Source organism: Urocitellus parryii, chromosome 1 (genome assembly GCF_045843805.1).
Source record: "Urocitellus parryii isolate mUroPar1 chromosome 1, mUroPar1.hap1, whole genome shotgun sequence".
NCBI lineage: Eukaryota > Metazoa > Chordata > Mammalia > Rodentia > Sciuridae > Urocitellus > Urocitellus parryii.
The window spans coordinates 160,436,620-160,457,156 of record NC_135531.1 but is presented as its reverse complement, the minus strand read 5'-3'; the positions used below and the strand labels follow the sequence as shown (position 1 = coordinate 160,457,156).

The 20,537-nt window shown below is 42.7% G+C and overlaps 1 protein-coding gene, 1 long non-coding RNA gene and 2 pseudogenes across 2 annotated transcripts in view; 3 read left to right on the top strand and 1 right to left on the bottom strand.

Moving 5' to 3' along the window:
- LOC144256640 (uncharacterized) overlaps positions 1-9,978 on the top strand; it is a 152,288-nt gene extending 142,310 nt beyond the window's left edge. Inside the window, exon 3 of the long non-coding RNA XR_013344177.1 lies at positions 9,859-9,978. This is a non-coding gene — a long non-coding RNA (uncharacterized LOC144256640). The remainder of the gene's footprint in view (positions 1-9,858) is intronic.
- On the bottom strand, positions 1,867-2,850 carry LOC144254556 (olfactory receptor 2T29-like). Its single transcript, XM_077797870.1, has one exon. The coding sequence runs from the start codon at positions 2,827-2,829 to the stop codon at positions 1,867-1,869; it is 963 nt and encodes a 320-aa protein (XP_077653996.1). The 5' UTR covers positions 2,830-2,850.
- Positions 2,869-3,693, top strand: LOC144254563 (ubiquitin-conjugating enzyme E2 N pseudogene; annotated as a pseudogene).
- A 4,830-nt stretch (positions 9,979-14,808) lies between the features above and the next one.
- On the top strand, positions 14,809-15,758 carry LOC144255974 (olfactory receptor 5V1-like; annotated as a pseudogene).
- Positions 15,759-20,537: the final 4,779 nt, after the last annotated feature.

Here is a 20,537-nt window from a genome sequence, read left to right as displayed (position 1 = left end):
TAACATTATGGTCTTACAGGAACAAATTTTATATTTTAGTAGAATTTTAAATGAAGGGAGAAATTATTCACTTTAGTGTGTGTTTGGAACTTAGTAGTAATGGCCTGTGTGATCAAGAGGTCCGAGAGGGTGCCTGTGCTTGGAGGAGGAGGAAGGAGACCACACCAAGGGCCAGAGGGTACAAACAGTGCCAGAGCAGCAGCTGAAGACAGCGCCAGCTATTCCCACACCACCCTCTCCAGCTTCCTCAACAGTACACTGCCCAGTGCTGACCACAGGGCTAGTGGACAGTGAGAAACAGGAGCAGAGGACAAGAGCTGTAGTCGCATTAGGAGAAATCCTGGAAGCACGTCTGCGACTTCAGTGGTCAGCTCGTGGCACCATGAGCACCACTTCTGTGGTTGTTCCTCCTCCAGAAACACCTTTTATACAACTGCTTTGCCAAAGGATCTCCAGCTGGTTCCTCAAAGAAAATAGAATCCACCCCTCCCACTTAAGGAAGCTTCTTCACCAGGTCTCTCAACCTTCTGTCCACGTCCCAGGCCTCCTCAGGAGATGGCTCTGTTCTATTTTACAGAGAAAGGGGAATATTGCAAAGCTCTGCACTCACCATGTTAGAAATAGTCATCTAACTTGCTTTGGTGTGGGAAGTGTGAGAAGGAACAGTATATGTAATACCTGGGAGGACACAGGGAGTCCTCAGGACTTTCCTGTCCAGCTGCATCTTCTCCTGTCAAGGGAGAGTGAGTACAAATGAATCTGAGCTAAGGAAGGAGAGAGCAGCTTGCAATGCCAAAACCTAAGGGACTTGGCAAATGTCCCGGAGACAAATGGGCACCCACCTTGGTCTCTATGGGCAAGACACAAATCTGCATAGTTGATTAAGTACTGATTACGCCTGTGGCTGTATTAGCTACCCTCTTATATGTCCTGATTAACATTCCAGTTCTACCACACAGGGTCTCTGACAAGCAACAGTGACTTCAGCTCCTGGCACTGAGCATCTCTTCTGCAGATATTTTGCCATAAGCCTAAGTGCCAGGACTGTGGCCAGGAGGATATACTATCTCTGCTATAAATGTCTGTTATTTAAACCAAAGGGAAGATGCACCCTTCAGAGCTCATCTGCAGTGACCACCTCCTCCAGCGAAACCCCACGTGCCTACACTTAACTCCCAGGACTGGCATTCTCCCCATGGTCATCCATGTGGTCTTGATTTTTCATCACACAACTCGATCCTAATGATCTCAGACAGCATCATCCACTGGATGCCTTCATGATTGGACCTTGAGAACGTTCCCCAAGGAATGTAGAGAAACAGCTGCACTGTCTCAATAAAGATTAGACACAATGATAAGAGCATGGTCTCCTAGATACTATGTCACACTGCCCCTAAGCAGAAAGTAGAAATTTGCTTTTTTATAAAAAAGAAAGAGCCTGTTGTTTAACTCTTTATTTATACATCATTTCAAATTTGCAGAAAATTAGCATGAAAAAAATAATACAACTAATTCCAATGAACTCTAAACCTAGACTAACCTCTAATTAGCCCTGCAACTTTTTTTTATATCCTCTTTCTCCACTATACCAGAACACCTCATGACCATTTCCTCTAAATATCCAGTATGTATTTTGTAATGATATGAATATCTTCCCCTAGAAGGAGAAAGTCCTTGTCAACTTAGGTATATTAGGTGGATCCAGGGGAGCTGCATGAGGACTCTGAATGCACAAGCAGGGGACTGAGGAGGCTCACCCCTGAGAGGAGCAAAGGGGTGCAGCACTGTGGAGTAGGAACCCAGGAGACGGCACCAGGAGATCTTCATCTGAGTGGAGAAAAGGAGAAACCATGGAACTCAAATCCCCTACTTTACTGTTTCCTGAAAGACAGGTCCCACACTCAACATTTTCCTCAGAGCCCCAGTGACATCCTTGTTCCTGAAACTGTAGATTAAGGGGTTCAGCACAGGGGTGAGAATGGTGTAAAACACAGAAACCACCATGTCCTTCTGAGGAGTGTGGTAGGAGCTGGGGAGCATGTAGGTGTAGACGGCAGCACCATAGAAGAGTGTGACCACCATCATGTGTGAGGAGCAGGTGGCCAGGGCCTTCCTCCTGCCCTCTGCTGAGTTCATCCTGTGGATGGTGAGGAGGATGCAGGTATAGGAGCCTGAAATGACTGTCACAGGGATGAGGAGCATGAGGACACAGCACAGGTACATGAGCGTCTCATAGAGCGAGGTGTCTGAGCAGGAGAGCTTCATCACAGCAGGGACTTCACAGAAGAAGTGCTGGATCTCCCGGGATCTGCAGAATGGGAAGGTCATGGTGACAGGAGTCAGCATGAAGCCATCCACTGATCCCAGGAACCAGCAACCAGATGCCAGGAGGAGACACACTCTATGGTTAATGAGGACTGGATAACGAAGTGGATGGCAGATGGCCATGTAGCGGTCATAGGCCATGGCTGCCAGAAGGAAAAACTCAGAACCTACTAGTGTCAAGTAGAGGAACATCTGTATCCCACATTCAGGGACTGAGATGGTACTCACACCCAGCACTTGGTCCAGGAGCATCTTGGGCACAGTGATGGAGATGTACATCATGTCCATGAGGGACAGCTGGCTGATGAAGAAGTACATGGGGGTGTGGAGTTTGGCACTGGAGTGTATCAGGATGATCAGGACAGCATTTCCAGACAAAGCCATCAGGAAAACCAGAAAAATGACCACACAAAGCAGGGCTGGGTGTTGAGATTGCCTGAAGAGTCCCACCAGGATGAAATCTGCCCACCCTGTGTGGTTGGTCATCCAGGTGGTGATGTCCATGAGGCTCCACCTTGGCCACAAAGAAAGCTTTGAGTTAATGTTGTACAGAGGGCTGAAGTGACTTCTTAGCTGCCACACACCTGTGCAGCAGCCTGATTGTGCCAACCAGAGGACGTTCCAGAACCTGTAGACCCTAGGAGTTCAGATGACCTGTAGTAAACAATATTTTTTAAAAGTATCTAAAAGCTCACCTGTGGGACTTGCACTCGTGGGTGAGGCGAGCGGAGCCGGAGACGAAAGCAGAGGCCGAACTCAGGATCTGACAAGATGGCCGGGCTGCCCCGCAGGATCATCAAGGAAACCCAGCGTTTGCTGGCAGAACCAGTTCCTGGCATTAAAGCAGAACCAGATGAGAGTAACGCCCGTTATTTTCATGTGGTCATTGCTGGCCCCCAGGATTCCCCCTTTGAGGGAGGGACTTTTAAACTTGAACTATTCCTTCCAGAAGAAAACCCAATGGCAGCACCTAAAGTACGTTTCATGACCAAAATTTATCATCCTAATGTAGACAAGTTGGGAAGAATATGTTTAGATATATTGAAAGATAAGTGGTCCCCAGCACTGCAGATCCGCACAGTTCTGCTATCGATCCAGGCTTTGTTAAGTCCTCCTAATCCAGATGATCCATTAGCAAATGATGTAGTGGAGCAGTGGAAGACCAACGAAGCCCAAGCCATAGAAACAGCTAGAGCATGGACTAGGCTATATGCCATGAATAAAATTTAAATCTATCTGATCATCAAGTGTGCATCACTTCTCCTGTTCTGCCAAGATTTCTTCCTTTTTTGTTTGCATTTAATGGACACAGTCTTAATAGAAACATTACAGAATAAAAGCCCAGACATCTTCAGTCCTTTGGTGATTAAATGCGCATTAGCAAATTTATGTCTTGTCCTGATTTACTGTTGTAAAGCATGAGCCGAGGTTAGAAGTATCATCTGGATTGTTGCAAAACGTTTAAAAGCAGTGGCTCTCTGCTTTTATTTATTTCCCCCATCATGGTTTAAGTATAAAGCACTGTGAATGAAGGTAATTGTCAGGGTTAGCTGCCAGGGGTATGGGTGTGTTTATTTTTTATTTTATTTTATTTTTTTGAGGGGAAAGGTAGTTTTATTTTAATTTTATGGACTCCTTTCACTCCCCTTTATGGTGAGCTAATTGCATTGGTTAAAAGCAGCTAACCAGTTCTTTAGAATTTGCTCTCCAGCCAAGTCTAACTTTATTCAGACTCTGTAGATGGACAAGCTTGATTGTTTGAATCAAAATGGGAACATTAAACAAATATCACAGCCCTCACTAATAACATTGTGACTTTGCTGTCAGGTGTAGATTTCCCCCCTTCAAAAAAAGAAAAAAGAAAGAAAGAAAGAAAGAAAAAACTTGTGACCATTTTGTATGGCTTGTCTGGAATTCTGTAAATCTTATGTTTTAGTAAAATATTTTTTGTTATTCGACTTTGCCTTTGTACAGTTTATTTTACTGTGTTTATTTCATTTTCTCAATGTGACAATCGTATTTAAAAATTAAAAAAATGCTGATGAAACATTCTGTTTTGGTCTTCACCATCTAACAAATTGAATGGCAAGATTTTGCCAGTTTCTTTTCACTGATGCAAACTTATATTAAGAATTACTGAATGGATTATTTATAAATTGGCCCTGAGCATGCATAAAGCATCAGTGTCTGACTTTTTTTTAACCTCCTAGAAATTAAAAATAAATGTTCATTGTCTGATTTAGTTAGGCTATCATTGGTCTTGCCACAATGTTTGACAAATTACTGTACAGGGGTAGTCACAGCAAAGAAAGCATTAGTGACTGACATGTAGGACTTTCACATGTCATGCCACATTTTTACCTCAGATGTGGTGTATGACCTTTTTCTTGGTTCCTATCTTTAAACTTCCTATGTGGCCACTGGTGTGTGTTATTAGGAAACATCAATCTGGTATTCATTTGGAGTTTGCTGAGGCATTTGAGTCTTCCTTATAGACCTAAGAGTGTATCTCAAGCAACTAGCTTGCATAAGTGTCATCAGAAAGGTTTATTCCTTTGAGAGCATCAAATCTTCAGTTAATGTGCTTTCACCTCCCTAGTATTTGCTTTGGAGCTCCTTTTATTCTTTAATTTGTTATTAGTAAATTTTTCTTCACTGACAGTTTCTTCCCTCACAAACTGTTCTTTTCCACCTCTCTCCACATCTAATGCCTGATTCTTATTTTCAAGTCATAAATGTAGCCAGTCATAAATATGTAAATGTTAACCTTCACTTTGGAATCTTTTGTCTCTTGCAGTTTAAGGTAATGGATATTGTAGCCCCATCTGAATTTTCCTCACTCTTATTCTCATAATTTCTGGAGTTTCTTCAGAATGTGGTGTATTTTATTGTGCTCCTATGTAAGATGAAGAATTATCTATTAAAATTACGTTTTCAACATACAAAAGCTTTCTATGACTGGTAACTGGTATCCTTCCAAATAAATGCTTTGCTTGGTAATGAATGTTAAATTCGGAATAAATTTTTTTTCAGAATAAATTGATAACTCTAATATTACAAATTTAGAAATTATTAACAACAGTTGTCACTTATAACAATTCTTGGGCTGAGGACATCTTGGACCACAGCTAATGAAATAGTCTCATTCTAGAAAATGATTGAACTTAGTAAGACTTCCAAGTAATTAAAGACCAGCATAAGAACTATAGATAGCATTGTTCATGGTTATAGCTAGTGTCGGTGATTTTCAAGTTATAAAATTCCAGATTTAAATTTGTTGCACTATAAAACCTGTCTAAAGTAAGATTAAGAGACCACCCCCCACCACCCCTGTTGTTTTGCTAGAACCTATCTTCTCAATCAGTGGGAGGAAGCAAGAGCCAGTGTATGACTAAGATTTCTTGGGACTTAGTGATCTGGGAGAGGCTTTAGGCAAAGGTTGAAAACTGGCAGCTATATATGGCCTATGGACCTGTTTCCCTTGGCCCACACCAAGTGGTTGGCCATTTTTTTAAACTCCAGAAATTCCCTTGAAAAATCCAGAATTTGTTATTTTTGAAGGATCTGAAGATCTGGCACTAGTGGAGCTGACCTACCTTTGTGCTTGACACCTGTTGAGAGGAATTGGGTAGCAGTCACTTCAAGGAAGAGCATGTCATTTGCAAGTTAGAATCCTTCCCAGCCCACCTGCTGTAACTTTGTGTAGTCCTGTTCTAAATCTTTGACTTTGTAGCCCAAGCCAGTTTGACAAAAGTATTTAATATGTACCTGCTACAGGTTGAGGATGATTAGGTGGAGTGGCACAGGGATTTCCTTTTGAGGACCTCATGATCTAACAACGGAGGGGACACAGACAAGTAGATGTAGTTCTGTCAAGAAGGGAAGTACTTGAAGAGTCCACTCTTCCGGATTCAAGGCAGATAAACACTCCAAGGCAGAGGGAACAACATATGCAAAACTCTGGGAGAGAAGCAAAGGATCTGAACCTATCAATAAATGACTTTTTGAAAATCCACTCTGCCACTTTGGGGTTTTCTGAAATCCTGAGATGTCGACGTGGGCTTTGCTTCTTTTGATTTGTTTTAGTTTATGTTGCTGTGATTTGCTTCTACTCTGAGAGGAGCAGTTATCCTTGGTCTTTCTAGAGTCCACCTAGTAAGATCTTAGACCTGATGTATATAGAACTTGAAGCTTACCCAAAATCAGGAATATATTTGTAAAATAAATGTCAGAAGATACATTTAAAGATTAAGTACAAATCAGTTTGTAAAAGCCACAGGTGGTGCTATGGTTTAGCACTTAAAAGAGCAGGAAAGAAAATCTGGTCTATGAGACATTATAAGCAGCTAAATAGCACTAAGTGGCATCATGGGGACAACAAACTGGCTTTATTTTTCTATTTGATGGTTAGGAATGTTTTTTGGTTACTCTAGCCATATCCATTTTTTGTTACTGCAGTAGCAAAGGTTTAGAATTACAACCTTATTTAGAAAAGCTATCCCCCAAATCCAGATGCAATGAAAAATAGGACACCTAATACATCAATCTATGTAAGAATAATGTAATATTTCATCAAATAATGTATTCTGGGGCTGGGAGTAACATTTCATTTACCATTTAGCATGCTGCCTACCTTAAGGAGTTTTATCAGGGTTTATATGACAACACAAAGCAAAAAACATGTTGAATGTAATAATTTGAAGAAATATAATAAAAACCTTTAATTCACCAAAAAAAATAAATAAAAATAAAAGCTCACCTGTGGGTGAAGTGAGTTGGTAACTTGTAGTGAGGTTGCAACAGTTCAAGTTCATGAACTTCCTGAAGAAAGCAGTTTGTCAATGACAAGTGCATATTTTCAGAATCGTTGCTCAAAAGAGTAGGGGACATTTGAAAACAAGGGGAATCACTAATTCCTGAGTTTAAGTTATTCAAGTGTGAAATAAGTGTTAATATTTCTGGTTAAACAATCTGGTTTTAGCTGGCATTCTAAAACTCTAAGATCTATATGGTATACTAGAAATGTTTCAAACGTTACTGAGACATAATTCATGGAATGCACATTTAACATTTGAACCCCCAATGCCTATAGGACCAGGACATGCCGGGAGGTTCTGTGAGTCTGGAATGACTCTGCTGTTCTCTCCAGAACACTGCAGTATTCACACAGGACCAAACCTTTTGAGACCTGAGGAGCACCCATCCATAAAAATCCAAGGTCATGGCTGTTTTCCTACCTTGGCTCTTGCTACCCCTGACCTTCCTTTCCTTGTCCACTCTGCCTGAGAGATGATGAGAATAACATCTGACCCTAGTGGTGAGAATGAAGTGAGGCAAAGAAATGAAAGTTCCCTGAATTCTGACTTTGACAAACGAAGAAACAGGCATGCTGTTGATTGACATCTGCACTACCCACTCTTCAGAACCTGTCCTAGACCTGGCTGTCACTGCTACTGTTATGAAATACCGTCCTTCATTTCTCCAATTTGGGTACCTATTTATGTCTCCAATATTTGGTTTTCAGGATTACATGAGAAAAGACATGCAAATAAAGCTTACAATCAACTTTAAAGGAAAGTATTTGGATTTGACAATTTTTATGTTGCATTATTTATTTTGTATAAAATGAATAAATAAATATAAATATGAACAACTGTCTGAGATAGTTATTGGTATGACCCTCACTAAGCAGCTTCCTGGAAAAGCTCTTATGAAAATTCAGCCCAGCTAGGGCTCCTCCTGGTCCATCTTCAAGCTCTGACATTTGCACTCAATCTCAGGTGCAGAACAAGCATTCGGGGATCACTGCTATTCACCAGAAAGGCTTTGGGTGTTTTGCCAACACCATCTGTTTTATTGACAGCCACAATAAATTTTCACGGACACTGAGAGACAGAAAGTTAACAGAACCACACAGAGAGGTCTCAGGGGCAGCTCACTGTTGCCTGCTTTGTCTTGATGCTCAGCACCTCTGTGTAGACGCTGAACACAAGTCAAGGGCTTGTTAACCTTGTCTGCACTTCTAGAGGTCATTTTCAGTCTCTACAGGGAAAACAGCATCCATAATATTTGAGGCAGCTTTTTTATATAGTGACAAAATAAGTAAAAAGGGCAATGAACATAAAATGTGCCCCACCTTTCTTAAGGAAATCAATAGTGGCTTCTTCCACATTTTCTATTAAGGAGATTAAACCTTTCCAATCTTCTGCCTCTGAAAGCTTAACAGTTAAATTTGATTCTCTTTCAGCCTGAGGGTCTGATGTCTCTTCTCTCTAGAAAGACTAGCAGTAGCTAGAGTACAAAGGTGTTTTAATAAGAAAGGAAAGTTGAAGCACATTTTCTCCCTTGCAGTATTTCCTAAACCAGATGTGATAGTCCACTTTTGACAGCCCCTGCTGGGAGGCACTGAAGCAGTGGACACACTACATGGCTTCTGATGCTGTAGCCCTAGGGTCCAGCATGACTGAGACCCACTGCAGAGGTGGACAGCAGGAGAGGTGCAGGCACAGGGACAGAGATGGTAGGTGGGTAGGGGGTAGTAGGTGGATGACAGACAGAGGAGAGAGACATGATAGACAGATAGACTTCCTGTCCATGAAATCCTAACCTGTTGGCAGATAAAGGCTGAGCTCTTTGGAGAATTTGAGATCTTTCCCATGAACTGAAACCACACCTTCTGTCCTGTCAACCTCTGTGGACAAAGTGGAGCAAGGAATGGACACAAACAGCTGCAGTGAGGACAGGGACAGAATTTTCTGAGAGGACAGAGGAGAGAGAGGGCAGTGAGGGAGAGGCTCTGCCACTGTTCCGGAGCATAGCACCCCAAGAACACACAGGACCAGGGACCCAGTCTACTCCACATCCTGCGCCTGTCCCACCTGCTCTCTTACTCTTCTCTAGGCACCTGCATACGTTTCATGGGAACAGCCTGATGCACTTTTAACTTGGTTAATTGGTGACAATTTTGGTAGAGAAACCTTATTAGCCAGCAGCACCCAGGAATTGCTGACCTTGCTCCACCTTTCACAGAGTCTCTGAGGTCCTACTCTTCTTATTTCCTTTTAGTACAGACTGACAATCCAGGGTCTCAGGGTCTCAGGGTCTCTGCTTAACATCACATAAGTGACTCAAGACAGGGCCGTGTCCCACCCCAGGGTGAAGCAGAGCACCTCACTGCCTCAGTGTCCTTGGAAAACAGTGTCCTCCCTCTGCCATGAACAGCTCGGGTCTTGTCCACTCACCGTGTGTCATCAGGGAAAAATGAACATGCTCAGGACACTTGCTTCCAGCATTGCTGCCACCTCAGGAGTCACCTCCATGTGAAGCAAGGACAGCCCTTCTCCCTCTGCAAAGTTGCAGTCTTGGGACAACTAATGCAGCTTCCTATCAACTATCTGAAGCATAAGAAGGAATATATACTCCTATGTCCATAAATAATCCCAAATAAAAATACACTCCTTAAGATGTTGCAGCAAATAAATTCTATATGAAAATTCGAAGATGAGAACACATTTCTATTTGTCAGAAAAATAGGTGATAGAGAAAGATGAGGAAATGCCGTGAGGACCTAACAGACCACCTCAACAGCAGGTCAGCAAGCCCAGCACAGCCATGGCCGTGAGCTCCAGGGCCACCTGCCTGGCTGAACTCACCTCAGAGCACGCTGTGCCTCACCCAGATGGCCAGGGAGTGTGGCCTGGCTAAGTCACCAGGAAGAGGAGGGTGGCGTCACCCCTGGTTTAGGATGCTCACTGGGGACTGGATGAGACATGTCTGTTCACACATCCTCTGGGGCCTGGAGGACACTGCAGTTAGAGCTAAGGAAGCAGCAGAGCTCTCTGGGGCACAGCTCTGGGTCATCCTTATCCTGTCTTGTCTCTGTCTTTGTTCAACTCCAGACTTGACCAATGTTAACAATCCTCTCCACTTTCACACTGTCTACAATACCTGACCAGTGACATGTAGGAGGAGTTAGTCTGGATTGGTTTATCAAACACACCGTGTGTGTGTGTGTGTGTGTGTGTGTGTGTGTATGTGTGTGTGTGTGTACTCACATGACCGTGAAGTGGATTCTGTGAGACACTATTATTATAGGGATAAAACCTGAAGCTCAGAGTTCAAGTAATGCATCAAAACTATCACTCTGATCAGTGCTGTGGGAAACTAGACAGAGGATCCACCCCACATCTTCCCCCCACTCTCTCACTTCCCTGCATGTGCTCCTTGTTTCCTGTCATTCATGGCCATCCAGGTTGCTCTAGTTTAGAATTTAATTTTAATCTTTTTGTTTTTATTTTTATTACTGAAATGCAAATTATTGAAAATTCTCAGAGCACAAACTGGTTCAATGAGAATTTAAAATTTAAAATTTAAATTTGTCCTTTTAAAAATTTAAAATTGTCCTTTGAATGTTAAATCCTTAGAGTGGAGGTGTAACTCAATGGTAGAGCTCCTGCCTAGCATGCCTGAAGTCCTGAGTTCAATGCAATAAAATGAGATGAAGTCCTATCCTGCCTAAAAAGTGCAAGTGTTTCAAACATCTGTTGAGTGTACATCATGTCGTATCAGCTTGGATAAAATAGGAAGACAGAAGCAGGCCCACCATCCTGGAATTTGTAACTAGTTCCCTCTCAACTTTGTTCCTGTGTACATTCTGAGTCATGCTGGTCATTTCCCCTGAGCTGGAGGTTTTGTGATGGCCTTGCTCTACCACACTGTCTGTTGGTCTGGCTGTCTTCTGCAGCCACCTGACCTGCAGGGCATCAGCCTGCAGGTGACTTGTCCTGTCTCCTTGGTCTCCTGGTTTCCTGTAAAGCTGTGAGATGCAGCCTTGTGGGCTGTTGCAATGTGAGTGGAATAAACAAGCTGGGTGTTTTCTCTGGATATGGTTCCTGGCAGCTGCAGCATCTGGAGGTGACAGGGACCCTGTGGGCTCTGGGCTCCTGAACCCAGAAGGCAGGTTGCAGTTCTGGCATCACTGCAGGATGTGGGCATTTCCAGTCAATCAAAAGATAGACATCTAGCAAGGGCTTCTCATAAAAACAGAGACACAAAACTGAGGTGCTCAGTTCCCATTCTGCCAAGGAACTAATCTTCCTGCCTTCCCATTCCTGACATGGTATCCCTGTGTGGGTGTGTGTGAGGTGACCTGTGCTTGGTGTTAAGTCCTCTTGAACAGCGAAGGAGTGTCATTACTGGACTTGCCCCTCTGCCTGTCCTTAGAGTCTGGCTGAGGTGTGTACAGCTGCCCTTGCTCTCTTTGGCCTTCATAACATACAACACCCTCCCTGTCCCTTTGCTTCATTCTGTCCTCATATTGAGGTGAGTCTTCAGGAGGCAGCTCATAATTGGGCTTGATGGTTTCATAAATTCAGCCCCTCTGTTCATGTTGGAGAAGTATCATACAAATGTCTGTCCTAAGACAAATTCTAGCTCATAATGTTCTTTAGTGTCCTACAAGTCCAGTTCTGTCTGCCCACTGATTGGTCTGAAGTCAATGGGGGAGAGTTGTGGTCACCTGTCCTCTTTCAGTTCTTAGTAATGTTGAAGACAGAGAGTGGTTGTGGGGATCAGAGACAGGGCTGTGGCCTTGGTGCTCTTGTTCTGCTATGAATAGGAAATGTCTTCTCTGGACTTTGGGTAAATTGGGGAAGAAAGGGCTCAGAGCAGCAGATGAGCTTCTACCATGCAATGGTATTCAATAACCATCACAAGCATATTCAAGCATATTTCATAGTGGGGATCTGGTGGGTGTCTGCAGGATTCCTGACTGTCCTATGCAGGAGGTTGCACACTCACACTGCTGGAAATGCTAGAGTGAGCTCCTGCAGAACCACATCTAAAGCCGAGTGTGTGAAGGGCAACTTCCACCAGGTTGCACTCAGGCTGCTCCCTCCTTTATTCTCCACTGAGTACAGACTGCACATAGTGAAAGAGGCCCTGTCCTGCTCTGGAGGATCAGGCCCACAGAGGGTGAAGACAGCAAGTAGGAATCAGACACTAACCAGACCCCTAGGAGCAGGGATTTGGTTCGCACACCTGGAATCAAGGGCTTATGTTAAATTTCTGCATTCAGTAGAAGACAGTTTCCCCGGTTCTTAGCACAGTTGTTTTATAAAAGATCCCTCATAATTGCTTTTGTGTATTCTAACTCCAATATGTTCATTGTGCTCAACTTAATGTCAATGTGTTTGAGGCTATTAAATAATTCTAGGACTTCTCCACAGCAGGTAACTGTGGAGAAAAGTTTGCATGCACATATTTAATCATATCAGATGTTAGGATAAAGTTAAATTTCCCAACTTTAACCAACTTTCCAAAATAAATAAGCATTCCCTATTGAAAATGTTGCTGAGATAAGCAGTTGTCAGAGCTTTGTCATAGGGCCTGCCTGAGTCAGGAGTGTCAATCATGTGAGTGTGGACTTGGGAGGAGTGAGAATAGGTCTGCAGAAGGAGATGACCTGTGGCCACTCCCCAGCACCTTCCTGTTGCTGTGTCACAGCAAGTGTCCTGTCCTGTCTGAAAAATAAAGCTTGAGGGACAGCATCCCCAACAGGGGTCAGGAGCCAGAATGTCACTATGGTACCCCTGGACACATCTGTGCAGAGAAAAGATGTGTGGGCTCTCTCTCTTCCAGCAAGGAGGTCCACGGAACAGCATAGAGGAGAGTGTGGCTGCAGAGTCGCTAATCAAGACCTCTGAGACCAAGCAGGAGGCAGGTCTGATTTTATTGAGCAGTTACCATGTATATATATTCAGGCAGCAGCTAGGCAGAATATAGGCAGCAATCAGTGCAATTTCTGCTAACTGTCCTTGAAGCCACCAATCAAGGAGTGGGCTATGGAGCAAGCACAGGGACTGCAACACATGGCCTCATGCCCAGGGCTGTGCCTACAGCGGTAAGTGGTCTGCTGCTCACGTGCCTAGCAGAAGGGGAGTGGCCTGCCACCCAGAAGCCCTTAACATATGCCATGTATGCAGTACTCCATGCACTTGTCCCTACAAAGAGCAACTGTTTGAAAATGTGTTTGAACTTTAGATTTCTTAGTACATGTTTTGATCTTCTCCTTTTTCTAAAATATATCCATGTTCATTAAATATATTGTACTGAAGTAAGTGTAGTGTATAATATTTTGTGAATTATATTACATATTTCATATTTCAAATTGAATTAATGAAGTACATATATAAGACTTTCCTTATAGAAATTTGACACTAAATTTTTTTACTAAATAATTTTAATGATTTATTGGTGCATTATAGTTATACATGATAGTGGGTTTTATTTTGAAATATTAGTATGTGCATGAAACTAAATTGCCACCTTTCAGCCCCCTGTACTTCCTTTTCCCCTCCCCTTTCCTATTCCCTGACCTCCTTCCTGTTGTAATGGCCTTCTTTCTATTTATTTGTTGTTTTTAAAATTAGCACTGGACAGATAAACATAAGGGCGGCCTTCCCTGGGGATTTACATGTGTGCACAGAATAGTTTGGTGAACCTCATCTCTCAGCTCCTCCTCTCCCCATCCCTGCTCACCACCCCAACCCTTCCACTCCACTGTCTTCCCTTCTTGAGGTCCACTCTTTCCCCCATTCCTTATTTTGTTCTAACCCACATAAGAGAGAAAACATTCCACCCTTGGTTGTCTTACTCTGGCTTATTTCACTCAGCATGAAGTTCTCCACCTCCATCCCTTTGTTCCACCTCCATCCACCTACCAGTAAATGACACCATTTCATTCTTCTTGGTGGCTGAGCAAACTCAGCCATATTAGTCTACATTTTCTAGATCCATTCATCTCTTCACAGGCTCCTGGGCTGGTCCCCTATCTTGGCTCTTGGGAGTTGTGCTGTAAACGTGGATGGATGTGGCTGTGTCACTATACTAGGCCAATTTTAGTTCTTTTGGATGAATACAAAGGAGTGGGACAGCAGTGTCATTTCAGGGTTCCATTCCTAGTTTTTTATTACAGCTAGTGTTTTCCCAAGTATTATTCCAAAGGATTATAAAACCTAGGAAGGCTGGGGGAATCTATGGGCAGGAGCACCATGAGGAAGGAAGGGGTTAAAAAAGACCCATCTCTCCATTCACTGAAACACCCCAAGTGGTGACCTGGGTCAATGCATGAAGTAAATACATGAGACCTCTTATCTGAAGCCCCACAATGAATGGGAGGAAAAATTGTCAGACATCTGCCTCCTCTGTTATCTTCTCCTCTCTGCTTTACCCTCCCTCCCCTCCTCTCCTCTCTTCTATGAGACACTGTTTTCCTGCAGTGTAATTGGGGAACAGGCTGCAGAGTGATTCATCAAAATACAATTTCCTGGATTATGATTCTCATATAAGCTGTTTCTAGGATGTTTTTCCATTGAGAGAAGATGAACCTCTGTAGACAAAGGACCTCCCTGGACATATTCCCAGCTGACCTCCTCTTAGCTATCTGTGGCCACTGCATCTGAACACAACTTCAGAGGGGGAGAAATGTCCAATCAGACCAGAGTGACTCACTTCATCCTCAGGGGCTTCTCAGACATCCCAGAATGGAGGCCAGTCCTCATTGTCTCTTTTCTGTTGGTCTATGCCTTTGGCCTCCTAGGGAACATGTCCATCATCACAGCTGTGCTTAGAGACAGCCGCCTCCACCCACCCATGTACTTCTTCCTGAAGAATTTGTGTTTTCTGGACCTGAGCTACACCTCAGTCACCATCCCCAGGCACTGGCTACCACCCTACAGTACAGGGCCCTGGGGTCATTTCCTACTTTTAGTGTGTGGTTCAGCTTATGTTTTTTACGCTTGCTTCAGCTGAGTGCTTTCTGCTCACAGCCATGACTTATGACCAGTACGTGGCCAACTACAGGCCTCTGCTCTATGGGACCATCATGAGAACTGGCGGTGCTGGGTTCTGGCGGTCATGGCCTGGGTGGGTGGACCCTCTATTCAGCCTTCCACACTGTCAACACCTTTCCCTGCCCTTCTGTTGGCCCGAGGGAGTGGAGCACTTCTTCTGTGACATTCCTGCTCTCATGAGGCTCTCCTGTGCTGACTTCCACCCCAGGGAGGAGGTGGGCTTTGCCTCATCTTGAGCTACTTCACCCTCACCGTCCTCTCCTATATCCGAATCCTCTCCACCCTCCTGCGGATGCCCTCGGGGACGGCCGCTGGAAGGCCTTGTCCACCTGCTCCTCCCACATGATCACTGTCCTCCTGTTTTATGGCAGTAGGGGCTTCACCTATCTGAGGTCTGCGTCTCAGGACTCCCCCACCCAGGGCCGCCTGGCATCCGTCTTTTACTCCATCCTCACCCCTTCCTTGAACCCCGTCATCTACTCTCTGAGGAACCGAGACATGAAGGTCGGGCTGCAGAGGCTGAGCTGTCAGCGGAGTCTGAGCGCTGGGTGCTGCACACCTGGCCTTGGTCAAGGGGTCTGATGCCCAGGGGGTGCAGACACCCTCCTCCATCCCTCCCCTGTTCTCCCGCTGAGTCTCCCCTGTGGATGGACGTCCTCACCCACCACCTGCTGCTTCTCCTCTCTCCCCAGAAGGTCTTTCACTTCAGTGGTTTTACATACAGTTCCACCACAGAAACATACAAATCTTTGCCGAAGCCAAGTGCCAATGACTCGGCTTGGCACAGAATCACGAGCCACCACACAGCTCTGTAGGTTCAAACAGCAATTCTTTATTCCGGATCTCACACCAGCCTCCACACACGTTCAGGGGCAGTCTCGTTCTGCCGCCCACTTCACCTACTCCACGAGGCTTTTTCCAAAATCCCATTTGAATCTCACGAGAACTCAACGGGAACAAGCAACAGGAACACCCTAATCCCAGCAGCAATAATCTTCAACCTCAACTTCCCTAAAACCCATATTCTTAAACCGGGAAACGCCTTAAACCGGGAACACCCTAAGCCCAAGGACCGGGATACTTCCTCAAACCTGCAGGATACTTCCTCAAACCTGGATCCACCCTCGATCACCTTGAGCAGGGTCATCTTTCTCAAACACACAAGCAAGGTCGCAGCAAATTTCCAAGGCAAGTCCATTTAACATGGGGTACACTGGCAAGGATTACGATGCGTCAATACCTACTTGGTAATGGCCCTCAGCATCTCCCCCCTTCTGATTAATTAAACAACAAGCAATGTGGCTTAGGACCGTGCCTGGTAGGTTGTCCAATTCAACATGTGGTTCTTACCCGTCATGGGAGAGCTGACCTTTGGGCGTCAACTTCCTGTCTTAGGTTGAATCCACTGCAACCAGATCAACCCGTCACTGACTACCGGTCCAGCATTCAGCCATGCTTGTGGATAGGCCTAAGCACCAGTGGGGGGGTGAGGTTCTTGCCTCACCTCTGTTGGCCCCCAAATTTTAGACCATCACTAGTAGAAGGGAGGAAGACACAGAAATGCCAAGACACCAAGCCAATTGACGGCTCCTTTGGAAAAATTGCGTCACTGGTGACACCATCAGCAAAGATGCCAGTGTTACCACAATTAACATGGGGTGCGCTGGCAAGGAAATTGCATCACTGGTGACACCATCAGCAAAAATATGCCAGCAGTACCACAATTCGCTGCACCAGACGATAGTTCACAATGCATGCAACTGATATATAGTCCAGGCAAGTTCTGCAGGCAGTTCAAAGTGGAAGAGTCTATCAATATGTCCATTTCCTCCCAAAGTAAATCAAGTCCTTGATTGAGCATTACTTGTTGAGTTATATTCATTGATGCATCAGTTTATATAGTTTACTGTGATCATAGAAGCTGTAGTTTGGTTTTCTTAGTCTTCACAGGCACTGGGATGGAGATGGGAATTCTGGCAATGATGTTAAAGAGACATTATCCTGAACAGAATTATTAAATATAATGAAAAGGAAAAGTGAAAGTAAACAAACAGATCTGTTAATCACTTTTAAAAACAATAGCAAGCAAACAGATCTGTTAACCACCTTTGAAAACAATCATTAACAGCTGTTTACCTAATTTAGATTAAACCACTTAAATCACGTGAATAAAAAAAAAAAAATTCGGATCCATTTTTTCATGAGCGCTCCTCAAATAAAAATATGGACATACACACATACTGACATGCAACACAAAACAGTACACACATAACATACAACACATAAGACAATAATAAGTAAAGGCCTTGTAGCTATACCTAAGTGAAATCTCCATTGCAATGTTTAAAAACTCCACAGTCAAAAAATAAAACACAGTCAAAAAACAAAACTGATCAGAAAAACATTAACCTAGGTTTGTATGAGCTCAAAAAATAAAATAGAACTTTATGATGTGGGAAAAATGCAATAATAAAATAGATATTGAAAAAAAGCACCGTGGTTAATCACTGTCGCAGATGTAAGAATAGCCAAGCTGGAGCTCTGGATATCAGCTGTTATGGATTTCAGTCAAATCATCTTCTTTTTCTGTAGAAATTGTTTTGGTTAACCTCTCTGGAATCCAAATCGGCTGCTGTTCTCCCTGTGGGAACACACAAACGGAACCCCGACTCCAGACAATAACTGGGTCGGGACCTTTCCATTGTCCTGTTAGAATATCTTTCCAAAGTACCTTAGGCTTATGTACATTTTTCGGATACATATGTCTTTCCGCAGCACTAAGTCCTGATGAATCCAAATTTAGAAAGTTTAGAGTAAAAAGGGTTATTTTAAGTTTATCTTTGGGGGATATATACCCCTTTCCAATTCCCTCTTTTTGCTTTAATAAGTACGTTTTAATAGTTTGATGAGCTCTTTCAACTATGCCTTGTCCCTGTGGGTTGTATGGGATTCCTGTTATATGAGTAATACCAAAGGATGAGCAAAATTGTTTAAAAGAGTTAGAAGTGTAACCAGGACCATTATCAGTTTTTAACTGTTTAGGAACACCCACAGTGGCAAAATTTTGTAAGCAATGAGCTATAACATCTTTAGTTTTTTCTCCGGCATGAAGGGAGCCCATCAAAAATCCGGAAGAAGTATCAACTGTAACATGTAAATATTTTAATTTTCCAAATTCTGGCAAGTGTGTGACGTCCATCTGCCAAATATGGTTAGGTATCAGTCCTCTAGGATTGACTCCAAGATTAACTTGTGGTAAAAAGGTCACACAATTTTGACATTGTTTTATTATATGCCTGGCTTGTTCCTTAGTTATTTTAAAACGCTTTTGTAAAGTATTAGCATTAACATGAAACCTTTTATGAAAATTTGTAGCTTCTTCTACAGTAGAAAAAATATGTATATCATGTGTAGTTTTATCTGGTAAATCATTGCCCAAACTAAGGGCTCCAGGCAATCCTGTATGTGCCCTGATATGTCCTATAAAGAATGGATCTTTTCTATCCCAGATTAGACTTTGTATAGTGGAAAACAAAGAGAAAACAGTAGAGGAAGGGGAAATCCTACCAGCATCTTCAAGGGATATAATAGCGTTAACTATATACTGACTATCAGAAAATAAATTAAATACAGAATCTTTGAACATCAGGAAAGCTTGTAAAACTGCATTAAGCTCTACCTTTTGAGCTGATTGTTTGGGAACTAAAAATGTAAAAGTTTGATCAGGGGTAACTACTGCAGCTGTACCATTATTAGACCCATCAGTGAATATATTTGGAGCATTCACGATAGGTGTTTTTCTTGTCATTTTAGGAAAAACTACAGGATGCTTAGACCAAAAAGACAACAAAGGATTAGATGGTAAATGATTATCAAATGAAACATTTGATTTACACATGATTATTGCCCATGTATTTAACTCATTAGCTAACTCATCAATTTGCTCCATAGTATATGGAGTAATAATTTTATTGGGAGAAATTCCAAACACTCCCTTTGCTGCTTTTATTCCTTTGAGTATTAATTGTCCTACAGCCTCAGGATACCTAGTAAGAATAGTGTTAGGAGAGTAAGATAAATGTATCCACAATAATGGACCTTCCTGCCAAAATACTCCTGTAGGAATATTTTTTGTTGGTAGTACGATAAATAATAAAGGCAAACTTATATCAATTCTATCTAAATGCATATTTTCCATATATGTTTCAATAATTTTTAATGCCTTTCTAGCTTTAGGAGTTAGCATTCGGGGTGAATTTGGATCTGATGGACCTTTTAGAATATCAAATAAAGGTCCCAACTCTCCTGTTGGTATGCCTAGATAAGGCCTTATCCAATTTATATCTCCCAACAACTTTTGAAAGTCATTTAGTGATTTGAGTTGATCAACTCGTATTTGAATTTTAGGTGGACGGACCATGGTTGAGGATAATAGAACTCCTAAATAATTAATTGGAAAATTTAATTGTACCTTATCTATTCCTATCTCTAGATTATAATTTTTTAACAAGTTTGTAAGTGTGGCATAACATTCCAGCAATGTGTTTTTATCTTTATGTGCTAATAATACATCATCCATATAGTGAAATATTTTTAGTTCAGGATTTTGATTTCTAAGTGGCTGGATTGCTTTATTAACATATATTTGACACATAGTCGGACTGTTAGCCATTCCTTGAGGGAGTACTTTCCATTCATATCTCTCATCAGGACCTTCATGATTTAATGCAGGGATAGTAAATGCAAAACGTGGACTATCCTCGGGATGAATTGGAATCGAAAAAAAGCAATCTTTAATGTCTATAGCTAAAACATGCCACGTTTTTGGTAAAGCAGACAATTGAGGAATCCCTGATTGAGCAGGTCCCATAATAACCATCTCATTATTAATTGCTCTTAAATCTTGTAATAATCTCCATTTACCCGATTTCTTTTTGATGACAAAAATGGGAGTATTATGGGGAGATACAGAAGGTTGTAAATGTCCTTCCGCTAATTGTTGTTTGACCAGATCATGGGCTACTTGTATCTTTTCTTTAGTCAGGGGCCACTGAGGAACCCACACTGGTCTTTCTGATTTCCAAGTAATTTTAATTGTCTCAGTGGCCCTTTCTGAAAATCCAACCCATGTCTGTCTGTTCCTTGATCTATTTGAATTGGTGCTGCTATACCTTGCTCTTGTTTTCCTAATCTTATTTCTTTCCTGATACCTTGTCTAGCCCTAATAGTGGGCGTATTAGGATTGATGTTATTTGTTAACATCAAACCTAGTTGATCTAGGACATCTCGTCCCCATAAATTAATAGGAAGGTGATCCAAAACATATGGCTGTATAGTTCCTTCACATCCTTCAGGATCCTT

Coding starts and splice junctions, on each gene's coding strand:
- LOC144254556 (XM_077797870.1), bottom strand. CDS start 2,829: ATGGACATCACCACCTGGATGACCAACCACACAGGGTGGGCAGATTTC.